Source organism: Lathyrus oleraceus, chromosome 6 (genome assembly GCF_024323335.1).
Source record: "Lathyrus oleraceus cultivar Zhongwan6 chromosome 6, CAAS_Psat_ZW6_1.0, whole genome shotgun sequence".
Classification (NCBI taxonomy): domain Eukaryota; kingdom Viridiplantae; phylum Streptophyta; class Magnoliopsida; order Fabales; family Fabaceae; genus Lathyrus; species Lathyrus oleraceus.
The window spans coordinates 497,911,607-497,932,282 of NC_066584.1; the positions used below are offsets into that span (position 1 = coordinate 497,911,607).

Here is a 20,676-nt window from a genome sequence, read left to right on the forward strand (position 1 = left end):
TTGAACATTCTGAACTGAATGAAACCTCTGCTTATTCCTTTTCCATGACTGGGTAGATAGATCAGGGAGCTAAGGAATTCTAGCGTTAGTCTCCGGTAAGTGACGAATTGTCTTCGAATAGGAGTGGTTTCCCACCCTATTTGACTCAGCAAATACATGACACTTTCTCTTAGTCCAAAGGCAGTCATTGCCCAATCATCAACATACAAGCTAGGTAGCATCTCTCTCTCTGCTAGTTCCTCAAACTTTTGTTTCTGAGCTTTCCCTCTGAATTTGATACCCATACGATCAATTTGTCCCATCAGGTTAGTGTTAGCTAGAGAAAAGAAAAACAAGAGTTTTAGTCAGGATTTGGCCAAATGCCGAAAGAAGAAAAGAAGAAATTTTTTTATAAATTAAAATAAATGAAGAATGAATACTAAATAAAATTTAAAAGAATAATCAAAGAAGAAATAAAAATAAAAAATATTTGTGGGTTGTCTCCCACGAAGCGCTTTGTTTAATGTCGCAAGCTCGACATAAAAACCATCAAATATAATCTATAAATTCTGGAGGCATTACGTCTAAGTGCAGGACTTGCGAATCTTCACTGTTCTCTGCATAATGATAATGTTTTAGACGCTGCCCGTTTACGATAAATGGTTCAATGGATTTTCCTTTAATTTCCACCGCTCCACTGGGAAAGACATTGGTGACTTGGAAAGGGCCTGACCATCTAGAACGTAGTTTTCCTGGGAATAACTTAAGTCTAGAGTTGAATAAAAGGACTATATCGCCTTGTTTGAAGATTTTTCTTGATATACGTTTATCATGCCATTTTTTCGTCCTTTCTTTGTAGATTCTGGCATTTTCGTAGGCGTCTTGTCGAAGTTCCTCTAATTCGTTTATGTCAAGAATTCGCTTTTCACCAGCGGCCTTATAGTTTAAATTTAGATTTTTAATAGCTCAGTAGGCCTTATGTTCTAATTCTACCGGGAGGTGGCAAGATTTTCCATAAATAAGCTTAAATGGGGTTGTCCCTATGGGAGTTTTGTAAGCGGTTCGATATGCCCATAAAGCTTCGGATAGTTTTGATGACCAGTCTTTCCTTGAGGTGGCGACTGTTTTTTCTAATATTTGTTTAATTTCTGTGTTAGACACTTCCACTTGTCCACTGGTTTGAGGATGGTAAGGTGTCGCTACTCTATGTCTTACACCATACTTAAACAGTAGTTTTTCGAGTACCTTAGATATGAAATGCGATCCACCATCACTGACTACTATTCTTGGGACACCAAATCTTGGGAAAATTATATTCTTAAAGAGTCTAGTTACTACTCGTGTGTCGTTTGTTGGAGAAGCTATAGCTTCAATCCATTTTGATACGTAGTCAACCGCTACGAGTATGTACTTGTTACCGAAAGAAGGTGGAAAGGGTCCCATGAAATCTATTCCCCACACGTCGAAAATCTCTACTTCCAAAATGCCCTTTTGTGGCATCTCGTCACGTCTAGATATGTTTCCTGTGCGTTGACATCTATCACATTTCTTGATAGCCGCATGCACATCCTTCCATATGTTTGGCCAATAAAGACCGACTTGTAGGATTTTAGAGCAGGTCTTGGATGTACTTGCATGTCCACCATAAGGAGAGGAGTGACAGTGTTGGATTATATTTTCTATCTCTTCTTCAGGTATACCCCGACGGAAAATACCATCGGGGCCTCTTTTGAAAAGTAAAGGGTCATCCCAGTAATAATGTTTTATGTCATGGAAGAATCGTTTCTTTTGTTGGTAAGATAAATTAGGTGGAACTATTCCGGCAGCTAAATAATTGACGAGATCAGCATACCATGGTGTAACACATATAGATAAGGTGGTCTCTACCTGTTTATCAGCTTTATTTTCTTCCAAAGTAGCTATAAGTTTATCGTACGAGAAATCATCGTTGATCGATGTTCTTTCCGGTTCCAGGTTTTCAAGTCTAGAGAGGTGATCTGCTACTACGTTTTCAGTTCCTTTCTTATATTTGATTTCCAAATCGAATTCTTGTAGCAACAAAACCCACCTTAGGAGTCTAGGTTTAGCGTCCTTTTTTGTTAAGAGGTACTAAATGGCGGCGTGGTCAGTGTAAACGATTATTTTAGCTCCGACCAAGTAAGAACGAAATTTATCTAGTGCAAACACCACTGCTAAAAGTTCTTTCTCGGTCGTGGCGTAATTCATTTGTGCTTCGTCTAGGGTTCTACTTGCGTAATATATGACGTGAAGCTTTTTATCCTTTCGTTGTCCTAAAACAGCGCCTACGGCGTAGTCACTTGCGTCACACATTATTTCGAATGGTTCATTCCAATCCGGAGCCTGCATTATGGGCGCGGAGATCAATGCTTGTTTAAGCGTTTGAAATGCTTCTAAACATTTATTGTCGAAGATGAATTCAGCATCTTTCATCAATAATCTGGTTAAAGGTTTAGTTATTTTAGAGAAATCTTTAATGAATCGTCGGTAAAAACCGCATGTCCTAAGAAGCTTTGTACTTCTCTCACAGTTTTCGGAGGTTGAAGGTTTTCGATTACTTCTATTTTGGATTTGTCTACTTCAATTCCTCTATTTGATATGATGTGTCCTAAAACAATTCCTTCTTGTACCATAAAGTGACATTTTTCCCAATTAAGTACTAGGTTTACTTTTACACATCGTTCTAGAACTCTTTCTAGGTTTTCAAGACATTCTTCAAAGCTTTGTCCGCATACGTAAAAATCATCCATAAATACTTCCATGATGTTTTCGAGAAAATCGGTGAATATTGCCATCATGCACCTTTGGAAGGTTGCAGGAGCATTGCACAAGCAGAACGGCATTCGTCGATAACCGAAGGTACCAAAAGGACATGTGAATGTTGTCTTTTCTTGGTCATCAGGATGAATTGGTATTTGAAAGAAGCCTGAGTACCCGTCTAGATAGCAGAAATGAGAATGTTTTGCTAATCGTTCTAACATCTGGTCAATGAATGGTAAAGGGAAATGATCTTTTCGGGTTGCTTTGTTTAGTTTCCTATAATCAATGCATATTCTCCATCCCGATTCGATTCGTTTGGTTATAGTTTCTCCTTTTTCATTTTCAATAACTGTTATACCTCCTTTCTTTGGTACTACGTGTACAGGACTAACCCATTTGCTATCAGATATAGGATATATGATACCTACCTCTAATAACTTTGTTACTTCCTTTTTCACTACCTCACCCGGGATCGGGTTTAGTCTCCTCTGATGTTCCCTAGAAGTTTTACAGTCTTCTTCTAGCATGATGCGGTGCATACAAATAGAAGGACTTATTCCTTTAAGATCGGTGATGTTGTATCCTAGTGCGGTTGGATATTTTCTTAAGATATGTAGGAGTTTTTCGGTTTCGAGTTTTCCTAGGTCTGCATTTACTATCACTGGTCGTTCAAGTTCTAAGTCTAGGAATTCATATCTCAGATTTTTGGGAAGTGTTTTCAGGTCGAGGTTTGGTTTCTTAAGGCATTGCGTAGGATCCGATGTCATTGCTAAACATTGGTTAAGTCTGTCTTCTACACGATAGTCAGACAATTTGTCATTTTCTAACTCTGTTTCTTTTATGCATTCATCGATGATATCCATGAAGTAACATGTGTCATCTATTGCAGGTGCTTTCAAAAATTGGGAAAGAATGAACTCAATTTTCTCTTCTCCTACTTCGAAAGTGAGTCGTCCTCGTTTTACGTCTATGATCGCACCGGCGGTTGCTAAGAATGGTCTTCCCAATATAATGGGTGTAACTTCATCTTCTCTTATGTCCATAATTATAAAATCGGTTGGAATGTAGAATTGACCTATGCGCACGGGAACATTTTCAAGAATTCCTACAGGATATCTAACGGAACGATCTGCTAATTGCACAAACATTTTAGCTGGTCTTAATTCTCCCATTTCCAGTTTCTTGCATATGGATAAAGGCATAACACTGATACCTGCTCCTAAATCGCATAGAGCTTTGTCTATGACAAATTTTCCTATGTGACAGGGTATAGAGAAACTACCAGGATCTTTAAGTTTAGGAGGCATATTCTGGATTATAGCGTTGCATTCAGTAGTGAGTGTAACGATTTCGCTATCTTCAAGTTTCCTTTTATTAGAAAGAATTTCTTTTAAGAACTTAGCATATGAGGACATCTGCGTAATAGCTTCTGTAAAAGGAATTGTGACGTTTAATTGTTTCAGTAAGTCAACAAATTTTTTAAATTGGCCTGCATCTTTGGTTTTAATAAGCCTTTGAGGGTAAGGGATAGGTGGTTTATAAGGTGGTGGAGGTACATAAGGTTCTTTCTTTTCTACGGTTTCCTTATTACTCTCCTCCTTTTCCTTAGGTTTATTTTCTTCCTCAGTTGACTTTTTAGAGTTTTGGTTTTTAATTCTTGGATCAGACGGTCCTTCTACCTCTGTTCCACTTCTTAATATGATTGCATGAGCGTGGCTTTTCGGGTTAGGTTGGGGCTGTCCAGGAAATGTACCAGTTGGGGCAGCAGTAGGCGCTTGTTGTTGAGCTACTTGTGATATTTGTGTTTCCAGCATTTTGTTATGGGTAGCCAGGGCATCTACTTTACTTGCTAGTTGTTTAATTTGTTCGCAAGTGTCTACATTCTGGTTTAAGAAATCTTTATTGGTTTGCTGTTGAGAAGCTATGAAGTTCTCCATCATGATTTCCAAGTTGGATTTTCTAGGAACATTATTGTTAGGTGTAGATGGGGTCGACTTTTGATATCCAGGGGGTATAACTGGGGCTTGACTGGGAGATTGACCTGGTGCGTATAAATCATTATTGCTCTTATATGAAAAATTAGGATGGTTCTTCCAGTTTGAGTTATAGGTATGCGAGTAGGGATTTCCTTGAGCATAATTCACTTGCTCTGCTTGGATTCCTGTTAGGAGTTGACAATCTGCAGGAGTGTGACCTTGGATTCCACAGACTTCGCAATTTTGAGCTGCGGCAACCACGGTGGCTGGAGGTGATACATTTAAACTTTCAATTTTCTGGGCCAGAGCTTCCACTTTTGCATTAACATGATCAAGTCTACTTATCTCGTACATGCCACTTTTCGTTTGAGGTTTTTCTACCATTGTTCGGTCGCTTCCCCACTGATAATGGTTTTGGGCCATGCTCTCGATAAGTTGATAAGCATCGGCATAAGGTTTATCCATAAGTGCACCACCTGCGGCGGCGTCTATTGTTAACCTTGCGTTGTATAAGAGACCATTATAGAAGGTATGAATTACTAACCAGTCCTCTAAACCATGGTGTGGACAAAGTCTCATCATGCCTTTGTATCTTTCCCATGCTTCGAAAAGAGACTCGTTATCTTTCTGTTTAAATCCATTTATCTGGGCTCTCAACATAGCTGTTTTGCTTGGAGGAAAATATCGGGCAAGAAAGACTTTCTTCAACTCATTCCATGTGGTGACTGAGTTGGAAGGAAGAGACTGAAGCCATCTTCTAGCTTTATCTCTTAACGAGAAGGAAAAAAGACGAAGTCGAATCGCCTATGAAGTGACACCATTAGCTTTAACAGTATCAGCGTATTGGACAAATACGGATAAATGAAGGTTTGGATCCTCGGTAGGATTTCCAGAGAATTGATTCTGTTGCACTGCTTGTCACAACGAAGGTTTAAGTTCGAAGTTGTTTGCTTCGATTGCGGGTGGAGCAATACTCGAATGCGGCTCATCTTGCGATGGAGCGGCGTAATCTCGAAGAGCACGAGCTGGTTCTGCCATCTCGGGTATCGACGAAGGAAGAAGATTTTTGAGGTCGGGCACTTTGATAGGAGGGAGATTGTTTGCAGCACGATATTCCCGAATTCTTCGTAAGACTCGGAGATATAGTTCAACGTCGTTGATTCGTAAGTAAAACGGCTCGCCTTGTGAGCGAGTGTGTGGCATACAAATCAACGAAAGAAATAAAAATTGCCTTAGTCTCTACAACGTAACAGAAGGGTTACGATATCGACTAAATAAAAGTCCCCGGCAACGGCGCCAAAAACTTGATCGCGACTTTATAAGTCTATTGGGGTACTAACTGCAAGTGCACAGTCTTATCGCGTAGTTTTAAAAGATATCGATCCCACAGGGACTTATGAATCGATATACCATTTTCTAAGGTTACTTCGTAAAGCTAAGGCGGATGATACTTTGATGATTTGGGGGAGAAGTAAAACTAAAATTGGATCTAATTTAAATATCAATTAAGCGGATATCGATATGTAGTTCGTCGTAATTAGGGAATCAAATCTTCGTTGGTTTCTTGGTTTTAAAATAAATCTTTTCAGTAGACACTATTGATTAAAAGTCTTATCTCAAACTCTCGCTCTGTTGAATAGACTATGACTTTATATTAATGTAGCTGTCACTTATTAGTTAAGTCCAAAATCACTTTTTGAAAAAACATAATCTATAGAAACTCTTTTCATTAAAATAATAACCGTTTAAACACCCTCGTCTCAAACTCTCGCTCTATTGACTTAGATTATATAATTAAACTTAAATGCTTAACTCTCGTCCTCACATTTAACTTTTAAAAATACTTTTTGAAAAAGATTAGAATTTAATTAACACTAAAAATTGCTTTCGCCCTGATTTAGAATTAATGTCCAATTTACACTGTCCAGTTAAAAACTCAAACCGTCGTTCTATTGATTTTAACTTCTTTATGTCTTTTACTCTCGTACAAAAACCTTGGTATTAACTCTGTAAATTGAGACCATAAAAAGAGTGACTTTATTTTTAAATATAATTATACCAACTTAGTTTTGATTCCTTCATTCTGCTTACTTTACATACCGATATCTAAATTAATTAGCCGGACATGCTAAACAGGTCTAAACAATTATCATGCTTAAATAAAACCATATCAGGCAAACAATATAAATAAACAGCAATGCAGAGCATATATAAATTAAAACAATAAATTAAAGAACCTGAATAATTAATAGGAATCTTGAACACTCCACCACAGACCGGTTGGATTTGTTCTTGCACTCTTCAATCGGACAGGAAAATAAAAGCAAAGGGATAAAAATACTATGATCTAACGTAAGGTTAGATCCAGTAAAAGATACACAATAGTTTCCGGTGTAGAAACTATTGTGTGAAAAATTAATTAAGTGCTCTGAAAATTGACTGGAAAAGAAAAGGAAATAAAAATTGTTAATAATAGAAAGCTGTAGAAAATTAGTGCTGTAAATGCTTGCACGGCGGAAAGGGAAGCGAGAGCTTCAGGGTTGGATCTTTGGTTCTATTTATATTAGTCCCCTTTGTAACCGTTTTCCCAAAATGCCTTCAGTAAGTAAGCTTCACGTTTCAACGAGTCAAGCGGAAGAATAGCTTCAACGTGTCTCTGTTACGCGTCAAAAGCCAAAAATATAGGAGTCGGGTGTGACGTTCGTCACACCATGTATTACGCTCGTAACACAAAGTAGTAGGGCGTGACGCTCGTCACAGCTTCAGCGCTCCTGGCTTGTAATTGTGGGCTGGGCTTTAGTGGAATTTGCTTTCCTCATCTTTTTTTGCACCCCCTTTTCTTCCTTTTTCACTTTTGCTTCAAATAAGTTACCTGAGACAAATAAAAAGGAAAATACCACGTAATATCTAATATGAAATAAATTGAAACAAATAATAATATAATTTAATTAAATCGAGTCCAAAAATGTGATATTATTTCATGTTATCATTTAAACAACTTGAACATGCTTCACAGCTTCGTTCAAGAACATAATCACTCTTGCCTATAGCATTTGAGTTACAACTAATCTCATGCTTTCAAGCACTGAGAAACACCTGGTAACCTTCCCATAGGTTGGGAGGTTTACCTCACACACACCTCTAGTTTTTACATTCTTTGAGGCTTACAAAACTTAGGTTACAATCTGCTATTTATAACCTAAACACCCAACTGGATTTGGGCCTTCAGAAATCGCAGCAAGCTTCTCCTTTGCTGTTACAAAGCTGGCAGCAAACTTCTGCTACAATCAAGGTCTTCAATCTTTTAGTTCCTAAAATATATCCATATTTAGAAACTGTATATTCACCAAATATTCTGATTGAGTCTTCAAGACCTCCACAAATAACGCCACATAGGATTCTAACTAATCCCAGAATATTAAATCAGTTAACACATACCAGAATTAACTAATTCAGTTTTATACACAGCTGGGCTTGGACAACTTGAAAACCCTAAATATATTTTCCAATCAAATCTTTTCATATCAGCTGTAAAGATCTCCTTGGAAAATAAACAAATCTGGTTGATATCCCTGATAGAATGCGCCAACTATCCATATCTTCAATCAACCATTGATTTCCACCAATTGTGCAATCACAAAACACCAGACATTCATACTGAATGTTCTGTGTACAGGATGTCATGACATCGGGTCTGACATCTGGAAAAATCCTGCATAATCCAGTTTCCTTTTATAGTAGGTACAGCCATATCAGTTACCATGACAATGAGTATGTCAACTGAAACAATCCTGCAGCATATGTCTTCCATATAAGCTCCAGCAGGTACAACCAATATCAGAAGCCTTGACAATGTATGTGGCATTCTGAAACAATCATGCTTGCATATGTTCTTCAACTCCAGCAGGTACATATGATATCTCATGTTAAGACATCACACATGACATCTTGTGAACACTCTTTGTTTTACCAAAATTGCTGCCAATTCTTAGAATCAACAAAACTTCTTTAGCCAATTGAAGAACGTGAATGGATCATAATGAAGCACTTGAATCATATTTCAAACCATTAGATCATGTCTTGGTCAAAAAGTCAACATTTGAGCAATCTTGATAAAAACCCTAATTTAAGCATCAGATGAATTTGGAACTTATTGATCTTGAATGAATGTAATATTGAACTTGATTGTGATGAATGGAAATCACTTGACTATTGTGAATGAATGAGAAGCTTGAATTACTAAGGAATGCCCATAATCTCGAGCAGTCAATCACTTGAGCTCCTTAAACCAACACATCTACCTTATAAAAGAATCAAACAAGACAAAACATATTTTTGTATTTTTCATAAGGTTGGAAATGTATAAAAGACACACACATGAGATGTTTGATTCTATTTAAATGATTAAAATGAGATGGGATCTTAGGGGTAAAAATTAGGCTATGACAGTGGGCTGAGCTTGTTTTTCCTTGACAGTGGCAGGTTAATTTTCCTTTTTTGTCTGAGCAGTTTCGACATTCGGGATAGTTTACTCCTATTCCATTGCTTCAGATATTTTTTTTGTTGGTTTGTCGGAACAAGAGTTATCATGAGCGAAAGCTATGGTGTCATCCAATTCGTCGTTTCTTTGGGGGGACAATTGTTCGACATTAGCCTTCGCCTCAAGATTTGGTTAAGTAGATATACTTGTACCTTCACCAACTGATTTGTTTTGTAGATGAACAAAGGATATGCTAGAGTCAATAAATTCCGACCAATGAATATGAGAAAAGGTTTCAGAAGGAACTGAATGGGGGATACCTGTTGGTTCGTCCACCACGTTCTCGTCCAACTTCGATGGTTCCTAGAAATGGAAAAATGGTTAGTTTTGGAGTTAAAAATTGAGAAGTAAATTTGTGTATTGTGTGTAGCAATACCTTAGTATTATATTCTTCGATTGGGAGATTTTTTGGCTCATCCTACACTTGTTCATCGGTAGACAAGTATTATTTTCCTTTTCCTTTATGGGAGGGACCAGCAGTCGAGGTCATTGTTTATTTTCGAGGAATGATTTTGGGGGAAATGCCTTTTTTTCTAAAAATTGATTTGAAAGGAGTCTTTGGCTTTGGCCTTGAGAAAATTAGAGTCATTTCACTATCCTTTGAGCTTTTGACTTTTGTCATAACTTCTGTGGGTTTTGGAATAACCTGTTGGGAAAATATTGTTTAATTTTGCTTTCATCGAATCCATCAAAGGAGAAATTGAATACATACATGTATTATGGTAATCTTTTTGGATTCATTTTTCTTCTTAGTTTTGGTAGTTGCAAGGGAGTTGGGGTTGCGGTTTTCGACTATGAATAGAAAGCAATGTTAGAACCATTTTGAAAATTAGCTAAATGTGAAGAAAGAAAAACTTACATTTTTCTGTTGAGGTTCTTACCTTTTCTTATCTTCACCTACATTGGAGGGCCTTCGACATTTGTGTCATCCTTTTCTACAGTCTCATCTACAATGGGAACATGTGAAAAATCAAAGGTATTAAGGAAAATGATTTAAATGATTAAATATATACTTTTTCCTTCCCTGGGTTTTCTTGTAAGCTAAAGAAGATAGTCGACAACTTCTTGCAGAAATTTTGTTCAGAAAAGTGGTATTGAAAGTAACTTGTCCACCAGTTGTCAAATTCCACTATTAGAAAGAAAAATGGTTAGAAGTGGAAAGTAGGTAGTTCAAGAACTTACTGACGAGCAAAGGCGATGTAGTCTCTGTATTCTCTAAGAGTAAATTTCCTTTCCGACCAATAAATGCGGTTCTCTTAGGAGTAGAGCGAACTTAGAAGCATTTGGCTAAAACCAAATTGTCTAGCCACTAGATTGGACTGATCAATAAAACCAAAACCAACCGTTCCAGTCTCATATCAAGTGGAAAGAAGCGTCGGAGTCAAAAAGTCTCCCCATACAGAGTTCAACATTGCAACAGCCGAAGGGGTTACACCATGGGACCTGTTTCGAAACCAAGATAAACCAAAATATATGTCCACAAAAGGAGACATGATCGGAAAAAAAAATTCCGACTCAAGGAATTTTTTTATGTATTTCATAAGGTTATTTCTAAAGGATTGTCATAGGGGATAACTAAGGCAAGTTTGGTGCTTTCGATAATTTTGCAATCAATTTCTTCCAACAAAGCTTTCGACTCAGCTATATGCAACTTAGGTTCAAAGGTAACGTTTAACCAAAGTTACAAGAGCCATAAAGGGCCGGAGATGAGATATGGTTTATTGATTTCGGGGAGGTGTTTCAACTTGTAAGAAGCATTTCCAAGTGATTGATATAAATTGGCAAAAAGTAGTTTGGCTAAAGAAATATTTTGACCCTCATGAAGTTGGATTGTTAGAGGGACGTATTTTCTAGCTATCTGTAAAGATCCTGAACAAAATATATTGTAAGAAAGCCAAAGGGTAAAAAAGGCTATATGTCCTTGGTTGGTGACCTCATCAATTTTCTTGTCATGGTGGTTGATAATGAAGTTTTTGAAGCTGAAGCGCTCGAAAACAAATTCATGGTCGGTTTCTATGATAAGGGTGAAATTTTTACCAAGAGGGTTAAGTCCTGTGATGGCTCCTACGTCGAATAAGGTTGGCGTAAGCATTCCACAAGGGAACTGAAAATGTTGATTGAACCTTCCCAAAAGAAGATTGATGCAAGTAACATGGTTAGGTTATACCTAGGGCCAGTTCTAGAGATTTGGATCATGTCAAAGATGACTAAGTCTTCCCACTATTTTTATCTTTTACTTTCGACTTTATTAAGCCAGGCAAGATACTGTTTGCTTTAGTTAAGAGGCCCACATCAAAAGACACACACAGTTGTTTCCATAAAGGATAAGTCGAGAGAACGTTCTTCGAACACTGAGGGCATGGTGACACGATAACATGGAAAAAAGTTTTTTATTTTCTCAGGTTGGGACTTAGCAGTTGGGTATGGTCCTAAGAATGCTAACAGTTTACCATAATGTGTGAAGGGAATGAGTACCTGTTTTTTCCAAATGGAGATTTTCTCTTTAGCCATTGGAGGTTCAGGAACGAAATCCATTCCTTCCTCAGTTTCTGATGGAAAAATCGTGTAAGCCATTTGATTTTTCCTAGTATCAAATTTGTTGGTTGAAGTGTTAACTGCCATTATTAAAGTTTGAAGAGCTTGTTGTGAAGAAAAAGGGTTTCTCCGTGTGTAAAAAATTGAGAGCGAAAGTGAAGAAGATGAAAAGAGAGTATTATGGAAGTTTTATAGAGTTACTTTTCTTCACAGTAGCAGAAACTTAGCATACATGTGGTAATGTGGATTGCTTTGTGTCTTGAGAAGTGGGAGAGTTGGTAAGAAATGGAGAAAATTAATGTGAGTTGAACAATTAATGAGACGTGCAAAAGCATGAACTCCTAAAAACTAGGAGCAATGACGGGATTCTGAAAGGATTTTTTGAAAAATGACAACACGCAGTAAAATGGTAATGGCGATGATGATGTCAACGAGAGAGTTGGAACAATGTCGAAAATACATTAAAAAAATTCCACCTTTCTCTCTTTTGATATGAAATTGAAACATGGCATTTGGGGGAGCAATTTGTTGTCTCAACTTTTGACATCAGCATTAAAAGTACAAGAATGCGATAAGAATCATGTAATAATGGTTTATGAAAAGTCAAAATGGTTAATGATAGCCATGAGGATTTCGACGAATTCGATTTGTCGACAATGAGTTTTCACTATGGTCGAAATTGTAGTCAGACGAAGATCAGGAACTTTTGGGACTTAGTAGATTTCAAAGTTTCCAAGATGTTCTCTACGCAGTCAAATGAGGTGTGAATGGATAAAATTAAACAATTCTTGAAGAACACGTGGAAGCTTGTCGAAGATGAAGGCTGCATGGAGACGAAGACGTGTCATGTTTTGCTTAGTCAACCGTTGTAGACGGTTAACTTACGATTAGTATATAATTAGCATTCACTTTGAGTTTTAGGGGTCCATAATTGTACGCAATTCTAAAAACTCAAAGTATCTGTGTTATTGAGAAAAAAGTTGAGAATATACGTATGCGTTCCATCTTTTATAAATTAAAGTCTTTTATGTTCAAATCATTTTCTGCAATTAAATCACTTAGTCATTTTGTTTTAAGTTCTTCGCATTTCGATTTTTTTTTAAAGTTCAATTATTATTCTGAAACTGTATATTTTGACATTGATGTCAACATTATTTAAAGTTTATGATTCACATAAATATGTCATAAGATATTTTTGAGTTTAATCCCTTAAGTAAATAGAAACTTGTTTTTGTTTACTAAATTTCACGGTAAACACTGACCCGCCCCCATACTTTTAAATTAGGGAAAATCCAAATCTGAATCCAAATCCAGTCAAATGAGTTTTCCCCGTCATCTTCGGGCCACGTTCGGGTGTGTACCTGCGGGTACGAGTTATGTTGACATGCCTAATCATATACGCAAAGAGCATATATTAGAGAATACCATAAATTAGAGAACACTATAAATGTAATGAAAGTCCAGATCAAGCAGTTCTAAAAGAAGGTACAATCTATTAGAAATAACTGAAAGCGTTAAAATAATTTACCTCCATAGATGACTATTATGAAAACATCGGTAGCTAAAAGTTAGGAAATGAGGCATCTTCCCAAAGCCCACCGATGATAAAAAAGGAGAATAAGTACACCATAAGTCACAACCTATGAGGTGAAAATACAAAAACTGACGAGATTTAAAATATACTAAAATGAAAGTATGTAGTCATTATAAGTCCATAGTTTTTCATACTTTACAAGAACTCAGTGTTTTAAAGTCAAATTATGTGTTTTAATTGTAATCTCGACATGGATCTAGAATCTCAAGGACCCTTTCTCAAACCAAATATTACCTAGCAAAGAGAGGAAGCTAAAAAATTCAAACGAGTTAAAACACACTACAATATCATTGCTAATGAGTTATGCAAGAACACATTTTTATATACCTTTATTTTTGTGATTAAAAGAAAGAGAATCATAATACATTACAAAGAAGGTCCATGATAACATATGTATAAATCTCTATATAGGCATATAACCTTAGCCTAAAATTCTATAGATCAAAAGATTATTGGCGAAACATACATTTAGATTGTAAGGGAATTATACAAAAACGTGACAAGTTCCAAATGTTCACCAATGAATCACATCAATCGTGATGTCATGGGATGGACATCCTAAGGCCTTTCTTACCCGCATCAAATCACCTAAAATTCATAATTGTTACTGATGATTATATTCCAATTGGATAAAGGTCGAACCTTTATTCACAATCATTATAAAAGATATAGAGAAGTTTGTTTGGAAGTATGTTTGTTTATATGGATGATGTGTTATACAAGTATAACCATTAGTTGATTTTGATGAAGAGAATTATGAAATAAAATTTAAAGATGATAATTTTATAAGTCAAATGACTTTTGATGTTGATAGTTCTCTTCAAGAGTTTTTTGTGACAATTATCAAAGACGATGTTGAATACAACTGTTTATTAAAATTTTAATGATGACATCTAACCAAGAAGAAAAATCATAAGAAAACTACTAAAATCTTTGGTTAACTCTACTAACTTCTCTAGTCATCTCTATTAACTTAGGGGTACCATGCAATCTCATACTCTCCCCGTCTCACAATGTGGGATCCAGTTGACAATTTCAGATATATTAAGAAAAAAGTATAACTAAAAGAGAGATAATGATATTTTTACTAAAATATCCTTATCATATATTGAAAATGATAAAAATAATATTAATTAAAAGATAAAATTGAAAAACATGCATTGGAAATTGAAATAGATCATCCATTTTGGGATATTCTTTGATTTCAAATAATTAACTCATTGTGGATGGAGGGAGTAATTTTTAACAAGTACAATAATAATTTATTTTTAAAAGATTGTAATATAAATAATTATTTTTTTTTTAAAATTATAAGATAATTAACGTGTATAATATGCTTGTAATTATTATTAAATTAGTTTGAATATAATTATATGTAATATTTTTTTAATATTTTAAGATAAATTAAAATTATTAATAAAAAATATATTTAAAAAGAATTATAATAATTTTTCAAACTTATTTATAAATAAACAACTTTAGTTTTTCTTTTTAATTTGAAAAAGATATATCAACTTTAAGCGTAATTTAGACATGATTTTATGGATAATGATTATCTTTAATTCCATTAAAGAAAATCCCGTAAAAAGAAAAAAATTCATTAATTAATATTCCAAGTGTCAGGGATTTTCTTACGACCCAGAGAACTAAACATCAAAATTCACCCTTTCACATTTTTCCACTTTTGTGTCCATTTTATGTTATCACTGAAGAAAGAAAGAAAGAACGAACACAACAAAACGCATTCGATGCTTTCTCTCTTCGTCGTTTACATGTTCCATTCGTCGTTTTTCCCCAATTTCTAGGGTTCTTCCCTTTTCAAGAAATCATAAAAAATGTTCAACAAGATCATAAAGCGCGCACACAGAAAATCAGGGAAAGTAACGTTCCCTGAAAATTCAGCAAACGGTCACCAATTCTACGAAGTAGTTGTTAAACACGCATCACGTAGCTCCACCTTCGATTCCGAGCCACAGAACCTACCTAATACGGCGGCGCCACCGCCTAATCAGGCCGTGATCGAATCACTTCCGCCACTCAAAGAAGTCGCCGTCTCAGAACGGTCCGCACTGTTTCTGAGAAAAATTCAACAGTGTTGTTCTCTCTGTGATTTCTCAGACACACTCAAGTTCATCGTGGAGAAAGAAATCAAACGACAAACACTTTACGAGCTAGTTGATGTTATTCAATCCTCTTCGTTTCAATTCAGCGAATTTCAGGAAGAATTGATCGGTATGGTTTCTGTTAATATTTTCCGTTGTTTGCCGCCGGCGTCGCATGAAAACACAGGTACCGAAACTGTGGATCCGGAAGAAGATGATACGTATATGGATCCGTCTTGGGCCCATTTACAGATTGTTTATGAAATTCTAATGCGGTACATTGTTTCGCCGGAGGTTGATATTAAAATTGCGAAGCGGTATGTAGATCATGTGTTTGTTTTAAAGCTTATGGAGTTGTTTGATTCGGAGGATCAAAGGGAGCGCGAGTATTTGAAGACAATTCTTCATCGTATTTATGGGAAGTTTATGGTTCATAGGCCTTTTATAAGAAAAGCTATTAACAATATATTCTATCGATTTATATTTGAGACGCAGAGGCATAATGGTATTTGTGAATTGCTTGAGATTATGGCTAGTATTATAAATGGTTTTGCATTGCCTATGAAAGAGGAGCATAAACTTTTCTTGATTAGGGCTCTTATACCACTTCATAAACCTAAATGTGTTTCGTCGTATCATCAGAATTTGTCTTATTGTGTTGTTCAGTTTGTTGAGAAAGATGGAAGGTTGGCTGATCCTGTGATAAAGGGTTTGTTGAAGTATTGGCCTGTTACTAATTGTCATAAGGAAGTTCTTTTTCTTGGTGAATTGGAAGAGGTTCTTGAGTCAACACAACCTCCTGAGTTTGTAAGATGTATGGCTTCTCTTTTCAGACAGATTGCTCGATGCCTTAACAGCCCTCACTTTCAGGTCTGTTGTCACTGCCATATACAAATTTTCTTTACTACCTTAAACTTTGCATGTGCAGCTTCAACTTGATGGGATATTCTTAGCTTTAGAGGGTTGTTTGCTTTCGATCAGATTACTTGTAACTAGTACTCTAAATAGTCAGCTTCAAAAATAAAGTAGTCTAAATAGTCATGTATTCTACTATATCCATCTTTTCAATTTTCGCAGGACAATATACTAGAAGAGGGTGCATTTATATGGGTTGCTTGAATGTTGGAATGACATAATTGCCTACTTTTTTTCCTTACGGAACTTTGGTTGGGAAACGTAGCTTGCATTTTGTTGCAGTAAGGGGAAAATAATCAAATTTGGGACTGTTCCTTTTATTGAGGCTGAAGTAGGCACTGATATATATATATTTTGAGGGCAGGAAAGTGGAATTTCATTTGACTTAGTTTAAAAAGATGATATTTTTAAACAAATATAGTTGGCAGGGTATGCTTCCTTTTGAGTTTCATTACCGTAGACGATAAATGACAAAAACAGGTGGAAATAGTTACATGTTTATGGCATGAAGAGTGGTGGAGGGAAAAGGAGGCAGACGAAGGATAGTAATACTAGTCTGAGTGGTATAGAGTAGATGGAGGGGGAGAGAGCCCTCCTAACATGGTTAATGAGTGTGTTCAGTTCTGTTGGGCATAGGAGATTTTGATACTAAAGTTTGTTACATCTCTATATTTGAGGCCTATATGTATCAACCATACATGAGCAGTTCCAAAGAAAATAGATTATTACTATTATTAATACTACTATTATCAATGTTTAAATACTTGAGAGTTTACACAAAATTGGTAGAGGATTGAAAAATCGTAACTTGAGGATCGTAGCACGGATCGTAAGATCCCACTACTAGTAGAAAAATATATTTATATATGTATACTTACATACACATGCTCAAAAAGAGGAAGCTTGAATGAAAGAGGAAGAGAATTTATGCTGAAATAATACGTTGCCCACGGTTGAGTTTATTGAAAGTGGAAGGATGCAATCACGAAGCGTTTGCATAATATTGATACTCCTTTTTATTTAAAATGAGTTACGATACATGTCTCTCTGAATTTCCATTTAAAAAAATAATAATAAATTAGGATTATAATATGGCCTGACCCGCATCCAGACCCGTTTTAGAAAATTAGGGTTTTATTCTTAAAAAGCCCCCCAAAAACAGATGCGATGCATCATTGAATCAAAATGAGTTAACTTTTCAACTCGGACGAGTTCACCGAGTTTGCTACATACGATTTTAATTGAATTGCAGCACACCGGCATGCGATTGGAACGTTAGGTCGGACAAGTTCACGAGTTGACTCGCAATCCTGCATACAATGGTTATTATTATTATTAGCATTAAATTATTAATTCATGACAGTGATTATGAAAAACTACAATCATTAAAATTCTTTTTTTGTTCTGTTGTTCCTGGAGTGTAGGCCGAACATTTTTAGCAAGTGAGCACATTGGCCCCAATGTTGAGAGCTCTCTTTTATTTATCTTTGGAGATCTACTAAGCTATTGAGTGGCTTATTTTGGGTTTAGTTGGCTTCTGTTTGTTGCTTCAGTTTTGCTGAAATATGTTGTATATAATTGTTGTCTGTATTTAAAATGATTGGGTACCTGGTTGTGATTGGAAGGCCTTCGGAAACTGTGTTGGGTTTTGGGCCTTTTAAATTAGGACATTGGCCATGCGTAATGCTCATCAGATTTTACTATCACTAATACTTGTTTTTGACAAATGATTAGTTGCATCCTTTTACAGTAGTGTGTATGTAAATGGAAAATGATTCTTTATTTTCTTTTGACTGCTCTCTCTGTCAATTGATTCCACAACAGGTTGCAGAACGAGCACTCTATTTGTGGAACAATGAGCACATTATAAGCTTAGTGGCTCAGAATCGAAGTGCTATATTGCCAATAATCTTCGATGCTTTGGAAAATAACATGACAAGTCATTGGAACCGAGCAGTGCATGGACTAACAGCCAATGTGAGGAAAATGTTTCAGGAGATGGATGGCGAACTGTTTGAAGAGTGTCAAAAGAAGTATTTAGAAAAGGAAGCCAGGGCTACAGAAGTAGAAGAGAAGCGAGAGTTAACATGGAAGAAATTGGAAGCAGTAGCTGCACAGGCTGTTGTGAGGGATGAGATGGTTTTGGTTAACTAATGTGTTGGCCCGCAAGCAACTCTTTCCACATAGGCGATTTTGCTGAAACTTCTTTTCAATGCTAGATTACTACAAAATGTAAGTACGAAATGAAGAAATCATAATTTTATTTTAGTTACAGGTGTTACGAACAAGAGGACTAAAATTAAGGAGCTCAAGAATAATTTTTTTTGCTGAGCTAGGAACATAGAGGTGGCATTCAGCATACAAACAAAATAGAAAAGAACTAGTTCTTTCAGATTTTCTTTTTTGGTTCCATCATTTTTAGTCGAACCAAAACTTACCACATTTTTTTTTACTTTACATTCTGTTTTGTTATACTTTGAATATGCATAAAATATTGAACAGAACTCCTATGTTCTATTCTATACTATTCCATTATGTTTATCAAAGGCGTGTTGCTTTTGATATATTCCTCCTTGATTTTTTTGTTTCATTCCTTATATATCCTCCATATCTTGTGTTAATGAATTGTAAATATAATCTTCTATTTAACTTTGATAAAGTTGTTGTCATTTAGCATTTGGGATAGTTTACAATTTTACACGAATCAACCCTTAGCGAGTCCTTGTTTGTTTGTCTGTGACTGTCATTCAACTCGTTGCACTTTGAAGTCTTAGCTATTTGTAGCTGTTTGTCACCCAGCAAGCGAGATTGTGTGGTTTTGTTTGTGTTGTATTTATGTTCTATTAGCCGGACAGGGCCCTTTGGGACGGTTTCTTTTTTGTTTGGCCATGTTGAAGCAATGTTACATTGAAAAATTAAACTTAGAAGCTGCTGCTATTCACTTCTACAGTTTGCTAAGGAGAAACCTACTGCATACTTGTAAGGTTACATAATAGAAGATAACACCAAATAGGATGGGTTCATGAATGGTTCAATGGTTGTGGCAGTGTTGAGTGAACATGTAAATTAATTCCTGAAATCGCAAAATAATTTTAAGAGTTCTATTAAAAATAAAACTTAGTACATGCTCCTTAGATCCAATATTTTCTGTTCCACTATATAACTTAGTTCATCTCCTGCTATAACTTATGACAATATCTGTTCATAGGAAGTATTTGTTTTTATTAGAGTAACATACTAACATGCTGAACATTATATTTAGCACGGGAGGTAAATATGTCTTCTTTTTTCTTGAGCATAGTTAATTGCACCTCATACATTGCACCTCATACATTACTCATCTATTCTGGCAAAATTTCAAAAATACCTATAGAATGTGGAAATTAGAATCCGAAAGCACTTTAAACACACCAAACTCAATCTCAAAATCGTGCAGAATTCATGTAAAAAATAAATTTGGATATTGAAATTTGAATTTTAAGTCCGGAGATTGAAACTCTGGACACTCTCATTTAAGTGTGTGAAAAATATTTCCTTGCTCATTCCATATTATTTGAAACAATTTCTCAACTTCTCTCAAGAATAAAACATAACTCATTCCCTCGAATCCAACATTTTTTCAACTTTGCTCTTAACCTTTATCTATCTATTCATTCAAACCAAATACTTCATCAACTTCTACTCCTTTGCATTTAAACTAAATACATGCATCTCTTACATTTGGTAAATTTTCTCATAACCTTACTTTTTTTTAATGATTTTTGATGCATGCAACTCCATTAATAATTTAATAGATTATAGGTAAGCTACATTATGCCACATCTAATAGAAATACAATTTGAGGATTAGAGTTGATATTTGGATTTCAAATTCTTGGTTTTTGCTATCTGTGAGTAATTTTGATTTCGAAATTCAGACCTTTAGTACGAATAGAAACACTTGGATTTTTTTCTTGTCATTCTATTTCTTAATTCTATTTACTTATATATTATTTCGACTTCCTTGATTATGATATATTTTTTCTTGTTTGATTATTAAAAAATGGCTAACAAACAACAATGATACATATAAGGTAGGTTGTCTCAACATTCTTCAGTGCGTTTGGAGAGAGCTAAATCCATAGAAGTTGTTGGAGAATCATCTCGTACTGCTGAAGGATCTTCTTCCTGTGGTCATGTTTCTCCATCTCATGATGAAGCACTCATTGCTCTCGTTCATGCTATTATACATGTAGATGATCCACACCCTGTAATCAAA

General features: G+C 35.6%; 1 protein-coding gene and 1 non-coding gene across 3 annotated transcripts; both read left to right on the forward strand.

Annotated features, from left to right (window-relative positions):
* Positions 1-5,286: 5,286 nt before the first annotated feature.
* On the forward strand, positions 5,287-5,393 carry LOC127099634 (small nucleolar RNA R71). Its single transcript, XR_007794116.1, has one exon. It is a non-coding gene; the product is annotated as a small nucleolar RNA R71 (small nucleolar RNA).
* A 9,629-nt stretch (positions 5,394-15,022) lies between these two features.
* On the forward strand, positions 15,023-18,996 carry LOC127098454 (serine/threonine protein phosphatase 2A 57 kDa regulatory subunit B' beta isoform). Of its 2 annotated transcripts, none has more exons than XM_051037056.1 (2): positions 15,023-16,374; positions 18,244-18,996. In XM_051037056.1, the coding sequence occupies exons 1-2, from the start codon at positions 15,238-15,240 to the stop codon at positions 18,571-18,573; spliced, it is 1,467 nt and encodes a 488-aa protein (XP_050893013.1). In that variant the 5' UTR covers positions 15,023-15,237; the 3' UTR covers positions 18,574-18,996. The 2 variants fall into 2 exon arrangements, with proteins under 2 accessions (XP_050893013.1, XP_050893014.1); XM_051037057.1 differs by lacking the exon at positions 18,244-18,996 and adding an exon at positions 16,582-18,235.
* The last annotated feature ends 1,680 nt before the right edge of the window (positions 18,997-20,676 follow it).

Coding starts and splice junctions, on each gene's coding strand:
- LOC127098454 (XM_051037056.1), top strand. CDS start 15,238: ATGTTCAACAAGATCATAAAGCGCGCACACAGAAAATCAGGGAAAGTA. Junction 16,375..18,243: donor TTAACAGCCCTCACTTTCAG/GTCTGTTGTCAC, acceptor ATTCCACAACAG/GTTGCAGAACGAGCACTCTA.